The 20306-nt window shown below is 35.7% G+C and overlaps 2 protein-coding genes across 3 annotated transcripts; both read left to right on the top strand.

Moving 5' to 3' along the window:
* Window positions 1–906: 906 nt before the first annotated feature.
* On the top strand, window positions 907–12936 carry LOC137721956 (uncharacterized). Of its 2 annotated transcripts, XM_068460972.1 has the most exons (15): window positions 907–1191; window positions 3055–3114; window positions 5388–5502; window positions 5885–5957; window positions 6183–6228; window positions 6305–6415; window positions 7378–7465; window positions 8647–8743; window positions 9832–9892; window positions 9997–10127; window positions 10665–10782; window positions 11441–11564; window positions 11649–11756; window positions 11854–11928; window positions 12663–12936. In XM_068460972.1, exons 1-15 carry the CDS (start codon window positions 1114–1116, stop codon window positions 12704–12706), a joined length of 1329 nt encoding a protein of 442 aa, XP_068317073.1. In that variant the 5' UTR covers window positions 907–1113; the 3' UTR covers window positions 12707–12936. The 2 variants fall into 2 exon arrangements, with proteins under 2 accessions (XP_068317073.1, XP_068317074.1); XM_068460973.1 differs by lacking the exon at window positions 3055–3114.
* A 3275-nt stretch (window positions 12937–16211) lies between these two features.
* LOC137725669 (F-actin-capping protein subunit beta-like) lies at window positions 16212–19046 on the top strand. The gene is made up of 8 exons (XM_068464439.1): window positions 16212–16466; window positions 16633–16703; window positions 17023–17136; window positions 17341–17423; window positions 17512–17585; window positions 17710–17829; window positions 18462–18557; window positions 18754–19046. Exons 1-8 carry the CDS (start codon window positions 16338–16340, stop codon window positions 18832–18834), a joined length of 768 nt encoding a protein of 255 aa, XP_068320540.1. The 5' UTR covers window positions 16212–16337; the 3' UTR covers window positions 18835–19046.
* Window positions 19047–20306: the final 1260 nt, after the last annotated feature.

Genomic DNA, 20306 nt, shown 5'->3' with positions numbered 1-20306 from the left:
CGTCAAAATCTATATGGAATTATAGAGTGTATTAAAATCTTTTATAATCAATCACCTAAAAGAAATCCATTAAAATCTAAAATTCAAATTGACTACACCCCTAAGTTAAATGATATGAAAGGTGATAATTAAATTATTAATTAAGTGTTGATTAACATACTTATTTTTTATTTGTGACACATCATTTAATTTGCAAACTTTGGTTAGGTTTGGTTTAGTTCGATTTTCTTTTAGTATTTTCGGTATGGTTTTTGTTTTTGGTATGGTTTTGTTTGGTTCGTTTTTCCCATTTTCTTTTTAATTTTATTTTTATTATTTTATAAAACTTGATCTTTCTTAATATGAAATTTAGAAATGAGGCTTGCATTGGTAAACTAATAATAAGAAAATAGGGAAAGTAGAAGGTAGTTGTATATATACAAAATCATATAGACTAATCATATTCTATCAACAGTTTCAATTACTAAGAAAAATGATGACCATATCCATTCCAAAAATAAACAAATAGAGAAGCTTTTTCAAGTTCCAAAGCGTTCTAAAACTTTACCCTGTAAACAATGAAATATCCTCTCTAATTGAATCAAGTATGCTTCATCAAAAAGATCTAGGCTTAGTTTCAAACTTGGCAACAAAATTTCACAAAAGAAACATCATAGACGTACATTCATAGAGTATAATGGGATTCGGTTTAATTCGCCGAACCTCCAAAATCGAAATAGTAAAGTTCGGTTCAGTTTGATTTTTTTTGTTCGGTTTTTATTTTTATTTTTCGATTTCAATTTGGTGTTCCGTCCTTTTTTTTTTTTTTTTGGGTTTCAATTTTTTGAACCCACCGCTATATATATATATATATATATATTTTTTTTTTTTCTTTTTCTTTTTATTAGAACAATGGGCTAGCAACGTTTTTCGATTTCGTCTCAGCCTGGCGAGAATCGACCCTAAACACTGCCACCCCCTCCCCAGTCCGTCAATCCCCATACTAGCCGCCACCCCCGGCCTTCTGCATACCAGGCTCCATCATCACCCATCACCCACCAACCCATCTCTCTGCGGGAATTAGAAACGACCAAAATCATCAGAGGAACGAGCCCCCATACCAATCGGTTGACCATGTCCATGGAAGTCGCGGACAGAGACCCCATCACCAACCTACAGTCCCTGGTCGACTCCCTCAAGCACAGAGTTCAGGTAATCTCTCTCTCTCTCTCTCTCTCTCTCTCTTATTTTCTCTTGTTTGGTCAGTGAGAAAATGTGGTTGAAAAAAGAACCTCAAATGACCCAAATCCCGTCGATTCTATGCAGTTTTTTCATGAAAAATCAAGTAATTCTGGTAGATTCTAATCAAACAATGCATTCTGTATTACTATAGCTTATAACTGTTGCTGGTTTTGTTGCTTAGAGAACAAATCTCCGCCTTGATTATGGTTAATTTAATTACTTATTACTGCATTATAACATAATCAGCATGACTCTCAGCTATTTATTTGCTCATTTTCCTTGAATAATCGAAGCTTAAAAATAGTGGATGTCTTCGCTTTAAGTTCTCGTCTTCGTTTATCTTCTTTTTGTTCTAATAAGTTCTCATGTAAATGTAATTCTAGTGTATTTAGATTGTTTCCCTATTATATTTTCCCGTGTTGCGCTTGTTGGGGGGCGAGGTTACTAGAATCTGACTTACAAGTAGTGTCAGTATGAAGGCTTGCAGGTCGGGTATCACCCATCATGTTCGGAAAGTCACTCTGTAGGTATAGGTAATGTATGTTGTGGGGATGATGGTAAGTTGGTAACAATTTAAGTTATGCGAGAGGTAAAGAATAGCCAAGAGAGATGAGAGGTTGTGGGATGTGGGTATGAAAAAGGAGACGAGCCCATTTGACGAGGAAGGGTGGAGTAAACTGGAAACTTCTTGGGAAGAAAATGAACTGATCGTTAGTTCCATTTCTAGTAAACAAGAGTAGGAGTTGGGGGACAGGAAAGAAGACAGAGAGAAAAACTAGGAGTGACAATTTTGAACATGGCATGATAATTTGGCTTTGACTAAGTAGGTTGACTGTTACTTTGCACAAACCTAGTGTCAAGGAGGAGTATTTCGATTCTGGTATTGTATAAATCACTCAGTCAAGATAAAGTAGATTGTTAGTTTTTGAAGAATTGTAGCAGCTCATGTAGAGCTAGGTATAAGGAAAAGGAATTTATTACCTTTTTGGGAAAGTCTAGGGGAATTTTAGTTATATGGAACACACAAGGTTTTCTGGTCGAGTGAGTTTTGAAAGAATTTTTCAGACTCCACTAAGCCTAAGGTGACTGATTGTTGACTTTAGTGGTAGTCCCGAGTTCATGCCCTTCACTAACAGAGTGGGGAAGGGACATTTTAATGTGGTTAGATTTACATCAGAAGAGTCTAGTTGGGGAGAAGCCTGAGGGTGTGAGTGATTTTAGTGCCTTCGCAAAAGAAACTAATTTGGTTTAGAAGGTAAAAGACCAAGATAATGTCACCCTTTACTTTTTAGCTTACTTTTTCTTTTGTAGTTTCTTGTTTCACATCATTTGTTTATGGTGATATCACTGCATGTTTGGTTGCAGAGGTGCCAGTTCAATGCCTCTGCAAAAGGAGGAAGATAGGACGGGGAGGATGAAAAGTTAGAGAAAAGACTTTGGTCTCACTTGTTTTAATGGTGACATCGTTGTGTAAAAAAAAAAAAAGAGGGGGGGGGGGGGGGCGGCCGGGGCTTAATCAAGCAAATTTGATATTGATAAAAAAAAATTCAAGCAAATTTGAGGTTCAAATAGAACTATCATGAACTCAATTTGTTTTCAATGGAATGGCATTACTTTTTGTTGCCATTTTGGTCTGTTTTTAACTAGTTTTCTTTTGGTGGTAGATGCATATAAGGCCGTGATAGGTTTTGTATTGCTGAAACCTAATTTTTCAAACACATTAGTTTTAATTGTTTTTTGTAGTCATTCCATAATCCCAGATTCATTTCTAAGTATTACTTTTGTTTTAACGAATGTATAGTTCTAATAACTTATTTGCAACTAAAAATCCAGGAATTAGAGGTTGTGAATGCCAAATTGTCATCTCAACTTGCAAATTGTTGCTGTCATGAGGTTTGTTATCTTTTGCTTAATATTTTGTTTTTCCCATTGTTCTTCTATATGATAAAATCAGATACCTATTTTACTGTTTAATCTTTGACTTTCTTAATAAATATTAAATCCTGACTAAACTCTTGTTTTGAGTTAATCGTAGATGTTGTAGCACAATGGAATATTTGGTTGAAAAAAATGTATAGAAGAAAACTAGAGTTGATAAACAACTATGGTTCTATTATATACAAGTACAAAGAATCCACGAAAATGTCACCTTTGACCAAATTGTATTACAATCAATCTCAAAATTTGTTTCCTCAAGTTTTTTTTTTTTTTTTTTTTTTTTTTTTGAACTATGAAATATCATTGTTTTCATTATACATATCTGCTTTTTCCATAAAGTTTATATTTTCGAAAGCGTCTAAAACTAATGTACATCAAGGTACTATACTTGTGATTCGGATATCACATGTAGCAAAATTCACTTTCTAATATTTTGATGTTACCCCTAATTTTGCATTAGGTTTTGTACAACTTTATATCACGTATATAATGAAACTTGGGGTATTTCAAAGTTTGAGGGAAAGGATAGGGAATCACGTGCCAGTTGTATCTCTTGCATTTCAATTAGGGTTATTATACAAAATGGTCCTTGAGATTTGCATGATCAATAAAAATGGTCCCTGAGATTGAAAATCAATAGAAATGGTCCCCGAGATTGAAAATCAATAGAAAGATTGTCCACCATCCATGATTTTGGTTCTTCCGTTAAAAACTCTTTGGGCAATTTTCAAAGCTTCATAACTCAATCGATTGTTAACCAAATTCGACCCATAATATTTCAAAATGAAGATAAGAAAGTGTAGAACAAGATTATACCTATTTTGAAGCCTAATGATTGCCGGAGATGGCCGAAAAATAGCCTGAAAGGTGATTGGTCTGCAGGAAAATTGGAAAACTCGCCGGAAACTGGGTAAACTTTAAATGTTCATAACTTCTTCAATACTCAATAAATCGAGTGATTCAAAAACGAAAATCATACTTCTCGACGAGACGAAGAGAATTGTATCTTTCTTTATTGCTAACTCATCGTGGTTTGGCCAGAAAACTGCTCGAAAATGGTTAGCCACTTTCGAGCCGTTGTCCGACCAAACCATGACGAGTTAGCCTTCAAAAAAGATACCATTCTCTTCATCTCGTCAAGATGTATTATTTTCGTTTTTGAATCACTTGATTTGGTTGAGTATTGAAGAAGTTCCGGCGAGTTTTCCAGTTTTCCGGCGGACCAGTCACCTTTCAGGCTATTTTCCGGTCATCTCCGGCAAACATTGGGCTTCCAAATAGGTATAATCTTATTCTACACTTTCCTATCTTCATTTTGATATATTATGGGTCGAATTTGGTTAAGAAACGATTGAGTTACAAAGCTTTGAAAATTGCCCAAAATCGTTTTTAACGGAAGGACCAAAAATCATAGATGGTGGACAATCTCAGGGACCATTTCTATTGATTTTCAATCTTAGGAACCATTTCTATTGATCATGCAAATCTCAGGGACCATTTTGTATAATAACCCTTTCAGTTATTATTTTCAATAGTTTACTCGTTAGGGTCAATTGCATTTTGCACCCTTGTCGTTTAGGGCATATAACAGTTGTCCACCCTTAAGGTTGCAACTATTCTACCATTAGCTCCTTTGTTCGTCAAACTGCCAAGTTAATCAATATGTTCTTTATTAAGAGGAACTCAGTGGGCTTATATTTTGCTCACAAGGCACTAGGATGATGTTGAAGGGCCCTTCTTCAAGGTAAGGTTTTCCTTGAAAAAAAATTATTATTTGCTGTCCATATAGTATCTAGTAATCCATGTGTCATCAAACTGGACACCTTGTAAGTAAAAATGGGCCAGCTGAGTGCTAAGCAAAGGTTAACTTGACTAGTTTAATGGAGGGTCAATGTTGTAATGATTCATAACTGTAGGGGTTTTTGTCAATTTTTAAAACACAAGGACCAACTGTCACTGACTCAAACCAGAGGGTAATCAATACTGACTATTCAAGGGCATTGCTGCTAATTTCTTCAAAAAGGTATAGTAAACCCTTTAGATATGCAGACTAATGATTAAAAGAAGGATTAAATTTGACACATGATTTTAGACAACAAACACAATTCAAGAAAAAAGGTGCTGTAACTTTAACCAGAAAAGTAATATCCCCTTCTTATTGGTTTTACTTTTGCTTTTGTTTGTGTTTATCTTTTTGGTTTTCTGAAGATGAGCATGTTATGATGCAGAAAGAGAAAAAGCCTGATGGTTCTGTAAGTTTTGATAGTTCAGTTGAGAAAAGCAGGAAATCAAACTCTGGAAGTAAGAAGACCACCAATGAGAAAGTAAAAGAGACAGTGCCAGGTGTAATTCTTTGAATTTACTTTTCAAAATAAAAGTAATAAAACTTGTGGCATAAGATGCCAGGATAACCCAACCTGACTAGTTGATAACCGTAAATATATTTTCTTAAGGTCCTTCAATCTCTCTCTCCATCCCACTCTTTTTCACTCATGTGGTTCATAGTTTTTTTCTATGTTTTTTCAATAAACCGGTGCATTGACTCTTGCATAAGTACTTTGTTTAATGTTGTTGTCCAATTTTTATAATTCAGTAGTAGTTGTATTTTAAATCAATAACATGCTTCTTTTAGGAAGCTCTCCTTTTGAAAAGTCTATTCTGGTTGATGACTTTTACACGCACATGTTCATATATTCGAATTTTAAATCTCTATGTTTGTACACAGGTCATATCACAAGGATCATGAATCACCTCCCTAAGAGATATGTTGCTCTGAAAGTCATGTATTTTGGGCAGAGGTACTTTCTACAACTAAGATGAATTTATGTTGAAATCTTAGCTTTTGCCTTTCTTCTTAAGAAAGAATTATCATTTTTCTCCTTTTTCTTCATTATCATTTATGAGGAATTAGGCAAGATTTCTAGAATAATATTGCACATCCAGTAGGCTAGAAAGAACCGAATACCATTATAAAGATCATGGGATGTAGAAGGCCTTTTGAACTCTTATGTGCTACATTACAGGTTTTATGGTTTTGCTTCAGAGGCACAAATGGATCCAACCATTGAGGTAATGATTCTCATATTACTGCTCTTATTTTCTAACTTTTACCTGAGTTTCATCTTATGCTCTGGAAAATATGCAGTCTGAAATTTTTAAAGCCCTTGAGAAGACAAGACTTTTAGTTGGTGACAAGAAGGAATCACAATACTCAAGATGTGGTAGAACTGACAAGGGAGTATCTGCTGTTGGGCAAGTAAGTTGATGCAAAATCTTTCTATTTAAGTTTTGGTGGTTGGTGATTATATAGTTGGAATAACTGTATACATATTTGTTGGGTATTCTTATGATTATTAGTTGCGCATCCCTCAATAGTAGGTTAAACTGAACTATGCTTGAATCATCTTTTGAATCTCATGCTGTAATAGTTGAAAGATGCTAGAAGTAGATTACCAAATGCTATCCTAGATAAAGTCAAGATTAAAATGTGGATGTCGGGGGGAATATATTAACAAATGACAATGATGCTAATTACCAATTTATTTATATATTCATGTAAAAACATTGTTGTCATTTATTAATATATCAGTGACAATATTGGTAAAAGTTACAGAAATAATCAATTTTTCTTTTAAGAAATGCAACTGTTAATGCGAAACCAATCAATAATTCATCAATTAAGCCTGTAAACTTCACAAAATAATATATCTTGGATAAATGTAAGACATGTAAGGTGAAAACTAAAAACAAGGTGTATTTTTTTTTTAATTATTAATAAATTTTAGCTAATACTGTCTCGATTGTTATAAAAAGTGGAAGAAGGATGTTTTTGCATGTAGTTTTTAAGTTTCAATGTCATGTATCAGGAGGATTTTTCTTTTTCTTTTTTTTTTGGGACTTAAATGTCGTGTGTCAGAGATATACTATATTGCATTTTTGCAGGATTGATTGGTGAATTATTGGTTGGTTCAACATTTCCACGAGTTTCATTCAAATTCCCATGTTTTAAAGAATTTTTTTTGTGGTCATTTTTGTAATTTCTGCCACATATCTGCAGATGGAATGAATTACTGATGTCTATATTTACAACCTTGCTTGATGCTTTGTTTCCTCCTAAAAGGAAAAGAATAGAACCTTGCTTGGTACCAGCTCTGATGCTACTATTTTTATTTCTTTTAAATATGATTGTTGAGAATATGGAAATTTTTTTTTCTGCAGGTTATCGCTCTCTATTTACGATCAAACCTCAAGGAAACATGTGAGAATAATGAAGATTCCAACAAAATCGTTTACAATGAGCAATATGGTTAGCGTGCTTTTTTGTTTTTGATAAGATATAAGAACTTTATGGAAAAGGAAAATGAAGTACAATAGAAGATGTGCAAGCAGTCCACATATGACTACGAAAAAGCATGCAGGCCAAACCAACTACAAACACTAGACTAGAAAACAAACCATAAATGCAAAATTTCGGTCCCCGTATAAAGAAGAAAAGAACTTAAATGATAGTTTCTAAAATGTTTAATCAACGCCAAGCAGAGGATAGATCTACATTTATCTCAAATAAAGGATATCTCTGCCCTGTTCCAGGATGATGTCCTGAATAGGATGGGGATGCTGTTCACATTAATTTAGACCAGGTTTTGATCAAAGATCGGAAAAAGCATGGCATAAGCCTAGTTCTGTTGGATCAGGGATGTAGCGTGAGCTCACAATTCATACGGCAGTACAAGCTAGTGGAAACTGCAAGGGAGCAAAATAATTTCTCGTTCTTTTTAAGAGCGGGAATAGGTCATAAGGCTATTCTATAAGCTAAACAAAGCCATACAACCTTATGGTAGCCTGGGTTGTACTTTGGGAAAGTGCAATAATACTGATACAAGATAATTTAGTTATTTGGTTATATGTAATCATGATTCCTGAAAAGGAAAACGAACAAGAAAGTAAACTGTATATGCTTTGATGCAAGAATATTGCCTATGGGCGGAGGATTGCTTTTACAGGCATCATAGGACACTTGATATGAGGAATGGCAAGATGAATGATTCCTGGTATTTGGTTGAACTGGTTGGATCTCGAAACCAATCGTCTAGGGTTGAGTCTTGGTTAGTGCATACCACGTGCCAATTTGTAGATTCATTTGACGAAGGTTTCAATCTTTAGCAGGCAAAATTGTTGAATATTTTTTTTGTAAAACTCAAATGGCATGGCCTTGATTTGGGGAAGTATTTGTATCTACCACCGGTCTACATAAGCAAAAAGTTTTTTCAGTGGAATAAAGCAACAAAAAAGGATTCTAGCACTGTAGTTGAGATTTTGAAGCATAGATTTTATTGTGCTAAAACGTGAACCATTGAACCATATGTGATTTGTGTTGCTGGCCCCGTTTAAGATTTTTAAATACCATTTGAGTTTTAGATGAATTTGAACTAACCACATTCCACTTCAATAACACATGCTCCTTTGTTTTGTTCATGCTTTTCTCAGAAGGTGAAATCGATTACGTGAGGGTGTTGAATCGGGCTCTTCCAGAGGATATTCGAGTTTTTGGCTGGTGTCCTGTTCCATTGGATTTCAATGCCAGGTTTGTCTACCTTCTATGAGATTTGCCACTATTTTGAGATGATAATATTAAATTATTCTGTTTGTTTGCAAAATCATCTTTGTTTTTTTTTTTTTTTTTAAGGAAAAGAACTAATCTTATAAACCTATTAAAATGACAGTTGCTCTGTGGAGCTGATCCTTTTTATGGTGTTTCTTTAGTGAAACTTGTGTATTTTGACTATTTTCAAGCATTTAAAGATATGGAATGAATAAAATACCAGTAGGCAGTTACAACCCAGTTAAGTTTTCTTGAATTTCCATGCCCTCTTTGAATTAATAGCCACAAAATGGAATTAGCAGTTAGCTAGAGGAGCATTCTCCCCCCTTGCATCCAAGTTCAAGTTCCTCTCCCTGTAGCCTAGATTAATTTACTGTATAACATCACTTGTATCAAAATAGACACAAAATGGATGTACACGTATTGATATTAACTAAAAGTGTTTGGTATAGTGATATTAACTCAAGACTATCCATGTGTTTGTCAAATGGTGTGAGTCTGGTTAAAGTTTCTTGGAGCTTTCTTTTGCATAAATGCTATCGGTATATTCAATTATGTGCCAAGTAAGTATTAACCTGGAATTCTGGAGGACAATTATTTGTAGCAATAAAATGGAATTTCTTAGTTAAAAAGGTGAAGTTCAGCTTATTAAATGTTCTTACAAGGTGAATTTCATTTAAATCTCCTTATTAGGTGTTTTAGGTCTTCTAATCTATCATGTTTTAGATGGTGGGTAACTGAAATTTTGTAGCCTGTCACCTGCTTGGGTGAACAAGTCTTGATTTGTTTCGCTTTAAGATGTCATGCATTTTTCAACTGATTACCATAATTGTCATTATCAAAGTTTGGGAAGAATTTCAGTTCATCTGAGGATAGCTGAGTTATGAACTTCATTATCTGTATAATTGCAAAAAATATTCATATTTAATCTCTGATGCTTATATGGTTGAGGCTTTCTAACAGTTCACTGTATTCCATAACTGTACTGAGTCCTGACCCTCTTTTTTGTTAGGTCACTTTAATGACCTTATGCATGAGAGTAATTCGTTGCTTTCCTTGGTCAAATACAGGTTTAGCTGTTTAGGGAGGGAGTACTATTATTTATTTTGGGGACAAAATCTGAATCTCTTGGTACGTAGTTCTTCTCTTTTGGAACGTTTCGAATGCATTTTCATGCTCCTAGATTGGAGTTAAGAGAACACAAACGTGGTTTTTTCTGGTTCATGTTTAGCCAGGCTATGGAGAGTGCTGGTAGGAAATTTGTTGGTGAACACGACTTCAGAAACTTTTGTAAAATGGATGCACTAAATGTACACAACTATAGGCGAAAAATCACTTCATTTGCAGTCTCTCCTTGTGATGTGAGGTTGACATGGGTAGCTAATTTTTCTGACCCTTTTCTCCCTTTTATTTTTTTCTTTTTTACATTTAGTTGATTTGCATTACCCTAATTGCTTAACTTTGACACAACTGAGATATGCGCAAGTATCGCGTTCACCAAGTTCTGTGAATATTTCATTTTTCTTCTCAATTGCTTACTTTTGCTCAATTTTGTTTTTTATGCATGTAAATGTGAGTGCAGACTGTACTTGAAAAAAGAAAATATTCGTTTATAATTGGCCAAGTCAATTGCCCTTTATACCTGATCATGGCAGTCAAACTTGTATTTTTTTTGTTTTCTTGTATCAGTGATTCAGTTGTCATTTCCAGAAAAAACTTAGTTTCTTTTTGTTTCTGCAAATCTTTTTTCCAACTTTTTTGTCTGCTACTTTCGGCATCATCTTTTGAATGCATAGTTCACTATCTGATTTTATTAACATGCCAAAATGAAGAGTTTCTGTATTGAGATTTTCCTGAAGGGATTGTTGGGAGGTTTGGTTTATAATATTGCATTTATTTTCAGGTTTGACGAGAACCAGCTTTGGGCAATTAAAATTAAAGGTAGTGCTTTCCTCTGGCACCAGGTCAGATGCATGGTTGCTGTGCTATTCTTGATCGGCCAAGGTCATGAATCTCCTGATGTGAGTATCAAATGACGTTTTGATAGATTGATTGCTGGAGTTTGGGTTATGCTTGTTTAAGTGTTAAGAAATGCAAAAGAAAAACATAGCACCTCAAAATTATCAGTTTTTTGTATCTCTTAAAAGCATCATACTGGTGTGCACATAAGTCTGAGATGTATCCGAAATCGCTGTAAATGTGAGCATTCTACTAGTGAAGGTAACAGTAATCGGGATATTATTTCACACATGCGAATGATTGCATCTAGCCAGATGCCTCTTCCTAACATCTGCTTTCTGAATTCCCTTAATATACTACTCCAAAGATTTCCGTGAAAGCTAAAAGAAAAGTATTCAGTTGGGACCATTTTAAAGCAACACGGTATGCTGTGCCTGTTTCTTTGCTATAATTTGACTGTTTGACAATCAAGGCGATACTGTTGAGGATTTTCTGTTCATAATAAAGATTGTTTAAACAAAAAACATGCCCACCATTGGAGTTTGATTTGGAAGGTCCAGTGATATGGAAACCACTAAGATCGACCCGTAGCCTGGGTTTAACCGCCCATGGCAGCATCTTCCTTTTGCTTTGAGGACACCTAGGCTTGAAATGCCCTCTACTTAAGTTTTCACTTTTGTTACATGAAAGTAACTGAGATTTAAGTATTTTAATTTGTAGGTGGTTGATGCATTACTGGATACGAGCAGAACCCCAAGAAAACCTCAATATACCATGGCCCCAGAGATCCCATTGGTTCTTCAGTCCTGTGAATTTGAGGGTCTCAAGTTCACTTGTTCTTCAGGTACTTATATGGTTGCTGAACCATAAACAGCCCATGCTATGTCTCTATAACTTCTGAATGTGTGTTTTTCACGTGTTCCTCTAGATGCTGGGCAAGCGTTGCGTGTACACTTGGCAAAAGAATGCCAAAATTATCATCTCCAAGCTGCAATCTTCCATGAGGCTCTTCGGAGCTGTTTGCCAATAGAAAAAGGTGCTGAAAGTAATGTTCCTCATATATTTCCGTTGAATACTATTAACATTTGCTGTATACTTATTGCCTATTTCTGGGACCACCTTTGTTTTCTCAGATCAGAGTTCCTTGGAAAATAGAACAATCAAGAAGAAATGTGCCCATGTCCCTCTAGTGTCGCGGCCAACTGAGCGTAAGTGCTACCGTCTCTTTGTAAACCACATAGAACCGATTATTACAAGAAAAGTGGAACGTTGTGCAGGTGACATCCTCATTAATTAGTTGGAAAATGTTAGGATATACTCTATGGTGGCTTGCTTTATGTTATGCAATATATAAAATGTGCTTTCAAGAGTGTCTAGCTTGCATTGCGTTCTCTGTGACAAGATTATCATGATTTCTCATGTTGCATGTGGTTATCATGATTTCCTTCACCCCGTACAAAAATAAATCAATAAACATAAACCACCACATCAAAATGGGTTGTCTTTGTGGTTGAGGCTGTTCAGGGAAGCTCGTTTGAGTCAGGCACTTCCGGTCTCATGTACTGCTTTGTTGTGTGAGAGGTATCCGTTCTCTGAGGGAAAAGGGAATGGTGCTGGGAGGCGTTTGGTGATGGCTGTTTTTGGGTGTAGCTTGGGTGGAAAGAAATAGAAAGATATTGTACTTTCGAGTGAGGGAGGTAGGTGATTTGTGGGAGATAGTACGATTTTGGGTACCTTATGAGCATCGGTATCTCCAAAATTTAGGGCTTATTCTGTATCGATTAACCCGCGTTTTCTTAGTATTGATATAAACTTTTTGCATCCAGTAGTAGTATTAGTCCTTGCTAGCATTATTCTCTGTTTGCAGTTGTTTGTGTACTTGCATTAGTAATATTTTGTAACTTCACTCATCAAATTATAACTCTTCCTCAATTGATCGCAGCATCGTATGACGAGAGACGTGCCAAATTAAACTCCAAGGCGTAGAGACTGAAGAGCTTAATGATATTGTTATCTTGGAGATTAACAAACTAGACCTTATTCTGGGATTTGTATTAGTATGTTGTATTAGTAAATTAATTGTTTCGTTACAAAATGTTGTTCAACGATTTTCTTTCGATGTATAATTTCTCACAATTGGATTTTTCTATTTTTCTGTGATTGTAAAACTGAAAAACTTGTTTTGATAATAGTTTTCAACTTTTAGTTTTCTAAAATGTGACAATAAAAATTGAAATGTAAGAATCCTAAGCTTTTGCTTCTTCACTTTTGTAGCCTACGAAAAGGCTAAAAGCACATGGACAAAGAGTGTAGAGTGTGTAGACCTTTTTACCAACTACTTGGGCCTGCTTCTGCTTCTGGGTCCGGTTCACATGCCTCCTCAACTCTTTTCACAGGGACGGTTTTTTTATTATTATTTTTTAGGGTTATTATACAAAATGATTCCTGAGATTCGTATGATCAATAGAAATGGTCCTTCAAATTGAAAATCAATAGAAATGGTCTCTAAGATTGGTCATTCTGTTAAAAACTCTTTGGGCAATTTTCAAAGTTTTGTAACTCAATCGATTCTTAACCAAATTCGACCCATAATATATCAAAATGAAGATAAGAAAGTGTCTCGAACAAGATTATACCTATTTAGAAGCCCAATGATTGCCAGAGATGGCCAGAAAATAGTTTGAAAGGTGACTGGTCCGCAGGAAAACTGGAAAACTTGTCGGAAACTGGGTAAAATTTAAACGTTCATAACTTCTTCAATACACAACGAAATCGAGTTATTCAAAAACGAAAATCATACTTCTCGACGAGATCAAGAGAATGGTATCTTTCTTTACTGCTAACTCGCCGTGGTTTGGCCAAAAAACTGCTCGAAAGTGGCTAACTCGAAAATGGTTAGCCTCTTTTGAGCCGTTGTTCGACCAAACCACAGTGAGTTAGCCTTCAAAAGAGGTACCATTCTCTTCGTCTCGTCAAGAAGTATTATTTTCGTTTTTGAATCACTCGATTTGGTTGAGTATTGAAGAAGTTATGAACGTTTAAAGTTTACCCAGTTTCCGGCAAGTTTTCCAGTTTTCCGGCGGACCAGTCACCTTTCAGGCTATTTTCCGCCCATCTACGGCAACCATTGGGCTTCCAAATAGGTATAATCTTATTCTACACTTTCCTATCTTCATTTTGATATATTATGGGTCAAATTTGGTTAAGAAACGATTGAGATACAAAGCTTTGAAAATTGCCCAAAATCGTTTCTAACGGAAGGACCAAAATCATGGATGGTGGACAATCTCAGGGACCATTTCTTTTGATCATGCAAATCTCAGGGACCATTTTGTATAATAACCCTATTTTTTATTTTTTATTTTTTATGATATATTCATGTTTATATCTTGCAAAAGAACGTAGAGTTGGATGAAGACCTCAACCATAGAATACAAGCTGGATAGATGAAGTGGAAGAGTGCATTCGGCGTGTTGTGTGATCGTCGTATGCCATTGAAGCTCAAGGGAAAATTTTATAGGACAGCAATAAGGTCGGCAATGCTTTATGGCATGAAATGTTGGGCAGTGAAGTATCAACATGTACATAAAATGGGTGTAGCGGAGATGAGAATGCTTCGTTGGATGTGTGGGCACACGACAAAGGATAAGATTAGGAATGAGGATAACCAAGGTAAAGTAGGAGTAGCCGAAATTGAAGGAAAAATGAGAGAAAATCGGTTATGGTGATTTGGACATGTGAAACGAAGACCTACTGATGCCCAAGATAGAAGATGGGATTACGGGACAAATGTTTAGGGCTGAAGGGGTAGAGGAAGATCTAGGAAGACTTTGGAAGAGACTCTAAGAAAAGACTTAGAGTACTTGGATCTAACGAAAGAAGTGACATAGAACCGAGCATAATAACATTCTAAGATTCATATAACCGACCCCACTTAATAGGAAAAGATTTTATTGTTATTGTATATTCATGTTTATTTTACGTTTATAAATTAATAGTCAATTACTTCTCTATCGTTAGATTACTCAATATTGCATTCAAAATTTTATTATGAATTAGTTTAGTGTTTGCCACTTCATCTCAATTCTCCCTCAGTTGACTTTTTGGCTTACTATACCCACAACCACAAACTCAATTCTCCATCGAGTGGGTCTAGTCTATCAATCTTTGTATACGACTCATCTAAGTACAACATGACGTTTTTACTTTCTTAAGTGGCTCTTGAGCTGTCCAATGACAGATATAGACGAAATAATGGATGAAATTTTGAAAATCGGACATAGAGTGATGGTTATTTATAAAGTCATGGGGAGTGATTGACTAATTAAAATATCATAGTGGAAATTAGAAGTAGCATACAAAAGGGGGCAACTCTCTCATTGAAATATCAAATTTAAGTCACATGTAATATTTCTCCTCTTTATGCATCTTGAAGTTGAAACTAATGTATAGCCAATATTTGAGTTTTTTTGTTAGATTAATCATCAATAGAGTTCGAATCTATACTGTCATGCAAGAATTTCACTCCTTTCCACCACTATGGTAAAGAGTCACTTGCAAAATTACTTAGTTTTAAAGGTTAAAAAAGTCTATCATATCGAATTCGAAATGTCATACTATTATTATTACTTAATATTCATATTTCATATAGCGCGAAGGCATAGTGTTCTTTTTTTCTCTCAAATCAAATAAAACCATACAAAATGAGAAATAAAAAACAATAAAAACATGGCTTTTTTTATCAGCACCCCACATAATGTTGAATACATCCCACGTTAGAATTTAATATTAAATGGCTTATATACCCTAATATGCATTGACAGTTTTGACCTTATAAGGTTTTAAAAAAAATTAAAAAAATACTAAATGCACCCCAAATGACTTTTAACATGTATATCATAAGATTATTTATCTTCTTAGACTCTATAAACCACTCTCACTCTCCATTGTAGAACAAAAAGCCTAACCAATGAAACTACAAACCCGTTGATTGAGAAAAATTATTTTTTACGAGTACAACATGAAATCGATATTTAGGAAGCTTCACCTTGTTCAAAATGTACCGTCATAAGTGATGAAGTTTAAACTTCATTGGTCTCAGATTACAGTCATCGCCTTCTTTCGCAAAGAAACTTTTACCGTTTCACTTTTGTAAGGCTCCCCAAACATGCAGCTTCTACCTTCCTCTATTTGAACCTCTCTGGCAGTAAGAAAATCTTCGTATGACATGAATGATTTCGTATCCACGGCACATAGCATAGAGAAAGAAAAAAAGTCATTTTGAAGAGTACGGAGGATGTATGGAGAAAATATGGGGTGTGTATATAGAAACGTAAGGTGCATGTTGAGAGTGTGGGTGTGAGGGTATTATGAAAAAGTATGTTGGTTTGTATTAAGAAAAATTTTAATTAAAAAAGTAAATGTTAGGTATATTAAGTATTTAAGATGTATTCAACAATATAAAAAGCCTAAAAAAATTCAGTGTGAGAGAGATTTGGAGAGGGAAACTCGGGTCAAACGAAGCAAGGCGCCTCTTTTCTTTTTGCCTCGCTTCTCTGGAGTTTTATCAACCCGAACAAAAAACCAAACAAAAGGAAAAGAAAAGGAAAGAGGAAAAATGGAAGCGGCGATGGGACTGATGCGGCGGATGCCTCCCAAGCACACCGAGACGTCTCTCTCCGCCCTTCTCTCCCTTCTCCCCCAGCACTCCTCCGATCTCCTCTCTCAAGTCGATCAGCCTCTCCAGGTTCTCCACTGTTTGTTTCCCGAGAAAATCCTGTCCAATCCAATCCAATTTTCACTTTTCAGTTTTCTTTTTCTTAGGGCTTCATAACAATCTCAAAAGAAACGGAAATGTTGTTCTGAAAATCGAATTTTAAAGTGACTCTGTTGCTCTGATTTACCAAAAGCAGGTTTTGTGCGATATGGAATACGGGAAGGAGTTCATTCTATGTGAATATAACAGAGATGCAGACTCTTACAGGTAATTCAGTTCTTTGTCAACTTTGATGGGTTCGTGTGAGATTTTTCATATATCATGCTTCAATTGCCACATTTTTGGGGGACATTTTAGAGGTAGCAGATCTGGCCTTGATTTGTGAATCTGGATGTTTGGTATATTTTTATTAATTTAATTTGGTTTTTTTGGGTTTTTATGCGGATTTAATTGATGTGATTAGTGAAATGCATGTATAACTATGTAAACCAGTAGCTTAATTTTTTCGTATAATTGTTTCTGTTCTGTGAATTTCAGTTGTCTGTAGTTTTTTTTTTTTTTTTTGTGCTCCTATGTTTCCATGTAGATCACCTTGGTCAAACAAATATCATCCGCCACTAGAAGACGGCAGCCTCCCATCTTTAGAGCTGAGGAAACTTGAAGTTGAAGCCAACGACATCTTTGCCATTTATCGTGACCAGTGAGGTTCTTTACTTACCTCGTTCTTGCGTTATTCTTTGCAATGGTTTTTCTTTCCGTTATCTAATTTTCAAAAAAGAAGAAGCAATACAAGAAGCAAGAATGTGTAGAAAGTATCCTCGTGCAATTTATTTTAGCACAATGATTCAGTTCTTTGTTTCATTCTGAAGATTTAGTACAGCTTGATTGACCGGTAATTTGGTAGGTATTATGAAGGTGGCATTTCATCAGTTTATATGTGGGAGGATGATAACGAAGGTTTTGTAGGCTGCTTTTTAATAAAGAAAGGTCTGCTGCCTGAACTATCTCGAAGTACATAAAAATTATTTTCTGTTATATGCATATTTGCTGATTTCAATTATTTGTGGGAATTTAGATGGCTCCAAGACAGGGCAAGGTCGGCGAGGTTATCTGCAGGAGGGGGCATGGGATGCTATACATGTGATTGAGGTAAACTCTATTTTTCACGGAAGGAACAATGTAGATCTGTAATGAAGGTGTTCATGCCATCCTGACACTCCCTCCCTTTTCACACTTACACTAATTGCCATTCTGGAACTTTTTTCTTACATAGGTGGGTCCGGAGGAGGAAGGAACAGCTCATTACCGTTTAACAAGTACTGTAATGCTGTCTTTGACTACAGATAATGAATCGTCAGGCACATTCAGTTTGTCTGGATCAATTAGACGACAGGTAATCATAATCGATTTTAATTGTGGAAACAAATTTTTAAGAGGTACAAAGAAGTCAGTTTGGAGAGAAATCTTCTCTTTTGTCACCCCTATTTCTTCCTTTTCTTCTCTTTCTAAGAATGTTTAATTTTTCATTATGCAATGTCTGGAATTTTCAAATTGTGGGCACCTACCATATCCGAATGAGTAATTCATCCATGTGATGTGACCTGTATATGTTTTGATATGAGTTGGCATGGTCTAGCATCCAAATTGTTCTCGGAGATCAACATTGAAGTGATAAGCATGTTTTGAACGGGAGGAGTTTGTATGAGGGAACTATTTCTCTTATTTTTTTTATGCAAATACACATAATTTTTTAGCAAGTGAATGTGCTAGTGAACAACTCTTCTGTCTTCTTTGATAAGAGAGGAAGAACTTGATGTGCACCAAGGACAGTGCTCTGTAATCTCTGTGGATCAACTTTAGGTGTATCGTGTTATACTGATGGACCTGATATGGTTTAAATTAATTAAGCAAAAGATTTGTAGTTTGAATGATCACCCAAAATCCGTTTTTCTATGCTGCCCTGCATGTACTATTTGTACGATATCTTGGGATGGATCAAATAGTCCCTTCTTTTTGGCTTTGTAGATGAATATGCACCTGTCAACTGAAGAAGGCCATCTTTGTAACATGGGAAGAATGATTGAAGAAATGGAGAGCAAGCTGAGAAATTCACTGGATCAGGTACTGTGGTTCCTTACCTGCGTATTTTACCGTTCTTTGTGATGCTCTATAGTTCTGATTATATGATGTTTCAGCAAGTTATTGAACTAAGAATCATGGCCCAGGCTTAAACTTTAGGCCATCACCTCTGAAACGGCGGAATACCTCTTAAACTTTATCTGTGAAATTTTAAACTTTCATTTTTCTGCTATGGCAGGTTTATTTTGGGAAGACGAAAGAGATGGTTTGCACATTACGACCACCATCTGAAGTAGTGATGAGACTGCCTGACAGCTGATGAGACGTATTCTATAGTCTACCAAAAAGGGAGAATACTAGTAATTCACTAGGAGTTGGTTGTCAAACTTGCTTAACTGGGTGATTGGGGTTTCGGTGTACTTTGTGTGTGTGACATTATTTGTTTTTGAAATCTACTTTCATTTTGATTTGTTCCGCTTGGCCTTTCTGCCGTTGCACAGCGGAGAAGATGGCTGGTTTGTCAATCGAAAAGGCCTCATGTTTCTTTCATTTGTGTTACTAGTCGGTTATCTACACACAACTACACCAGATCAGACTGTTGTCGGGTGCAATCGATGGAGTTACAACAACCAAATCAAAGGTTGCATCTAAGCGAAGAGGTCTCTTGTACGTGTGGTCTAATTTTGGGCCCACAGAAGGAGATGCAAAGTGAGTTTAAGTTTCGAAGTATATCAATGCACTGTGTAACAACGAACTGATTTGTAGGACTTAAAAATAAGAGTAAATACAAAATAATGAAGAAATAAAAAATGTTAAAACCAAATAACACATGCAGGTGACCTTTTATTACAATGGTGAAAAGGTATTGAGTTTTTGCACGACGGTGTGAGAATAAACTCCATAGGTGATTACTTTTAACATCTAATCTAACAAAATTTATCGTTGGATAAAAAAAAAAAAGTTAACTCCATAGGTGATTACTCTTAACATCTAATCTAACAAAATTTATCGTTGGATAAAAAATAAAAAAAAAAATAAATTACATAAAACTGCTTCAACTATTGGGCATAAAAGTTAACTCCATAGTTTCATACCTTATTTTTAAAAATTTCAATGTCACATCTCATCTACAAATTTTTTACAATTTCATACCTTATGTTAGTTTTCTGTAAATTCTTCCATTCAATAATGACGGCTTGAGATGGAACCTGCTCTCTATTAAAAAAACTAATTAAATATTTAAAAAATTAATTAAATATTAAAAAACTAAATAAAAAAATCATTTTATTTTTTTTTTGCATGGGGACCCACCCTTTATCCCCTCACCCTTTCTTCCCCCTCCCGTATTCCCCAAACCAGATCCCACCCACCCTGCTCCCGTCTTCTCTGTGCTGATCACTGCCCGAGTCCCTCATCCCGTAGTCCTCTATCATCATCTTCGCTCCGCCAGACTCCGCCTTCACCAAATCAGGTCAACCGGCCTTCTCTCTACTCCAGTACCACTTCTGCTCTCTTCCCCTACCTTTCAAATCCTCAAATCCCTTCCCCCCCCCCCCACCCACCCCCACCCATCAAGATCTCGAATTTACTCTGGCCACCCCCTCGTTGCCAAATCCGACGCCATACCTTATTTGTTTAAAACCCTCTTCAACTCCTCCCTTTCCCTCCAAGACGATGCTGAAGACACAACGGCGGTGATCGTGCATGTGGCCGAGTGCTGATTTGTTGGATCTCTCGATCGGGTCGAGCTTGAGGAGCAAAGAGTATGCAATGGGTGCGATGCTCAATTTG

Source organism: Pyrus communis, chromosome 2 (genome assembly GCF_963583255.1).
Source record: "Pyrus communis chromosome 2, drPyrComm1.1, whole genome shotgun sequence".
Taxonomy (NCBI): Eukaryota; Viridiplantae; Streptophyta; class Magnoliopsida; order Rosales; family Rosaceae; genus Pyrus; species Pyrus communis.
The sequence above is the reverse complement of the archived record's forward strand: the minus strand, read 5'-3'. Positions and strand labels throughout refer to the sequence as shown.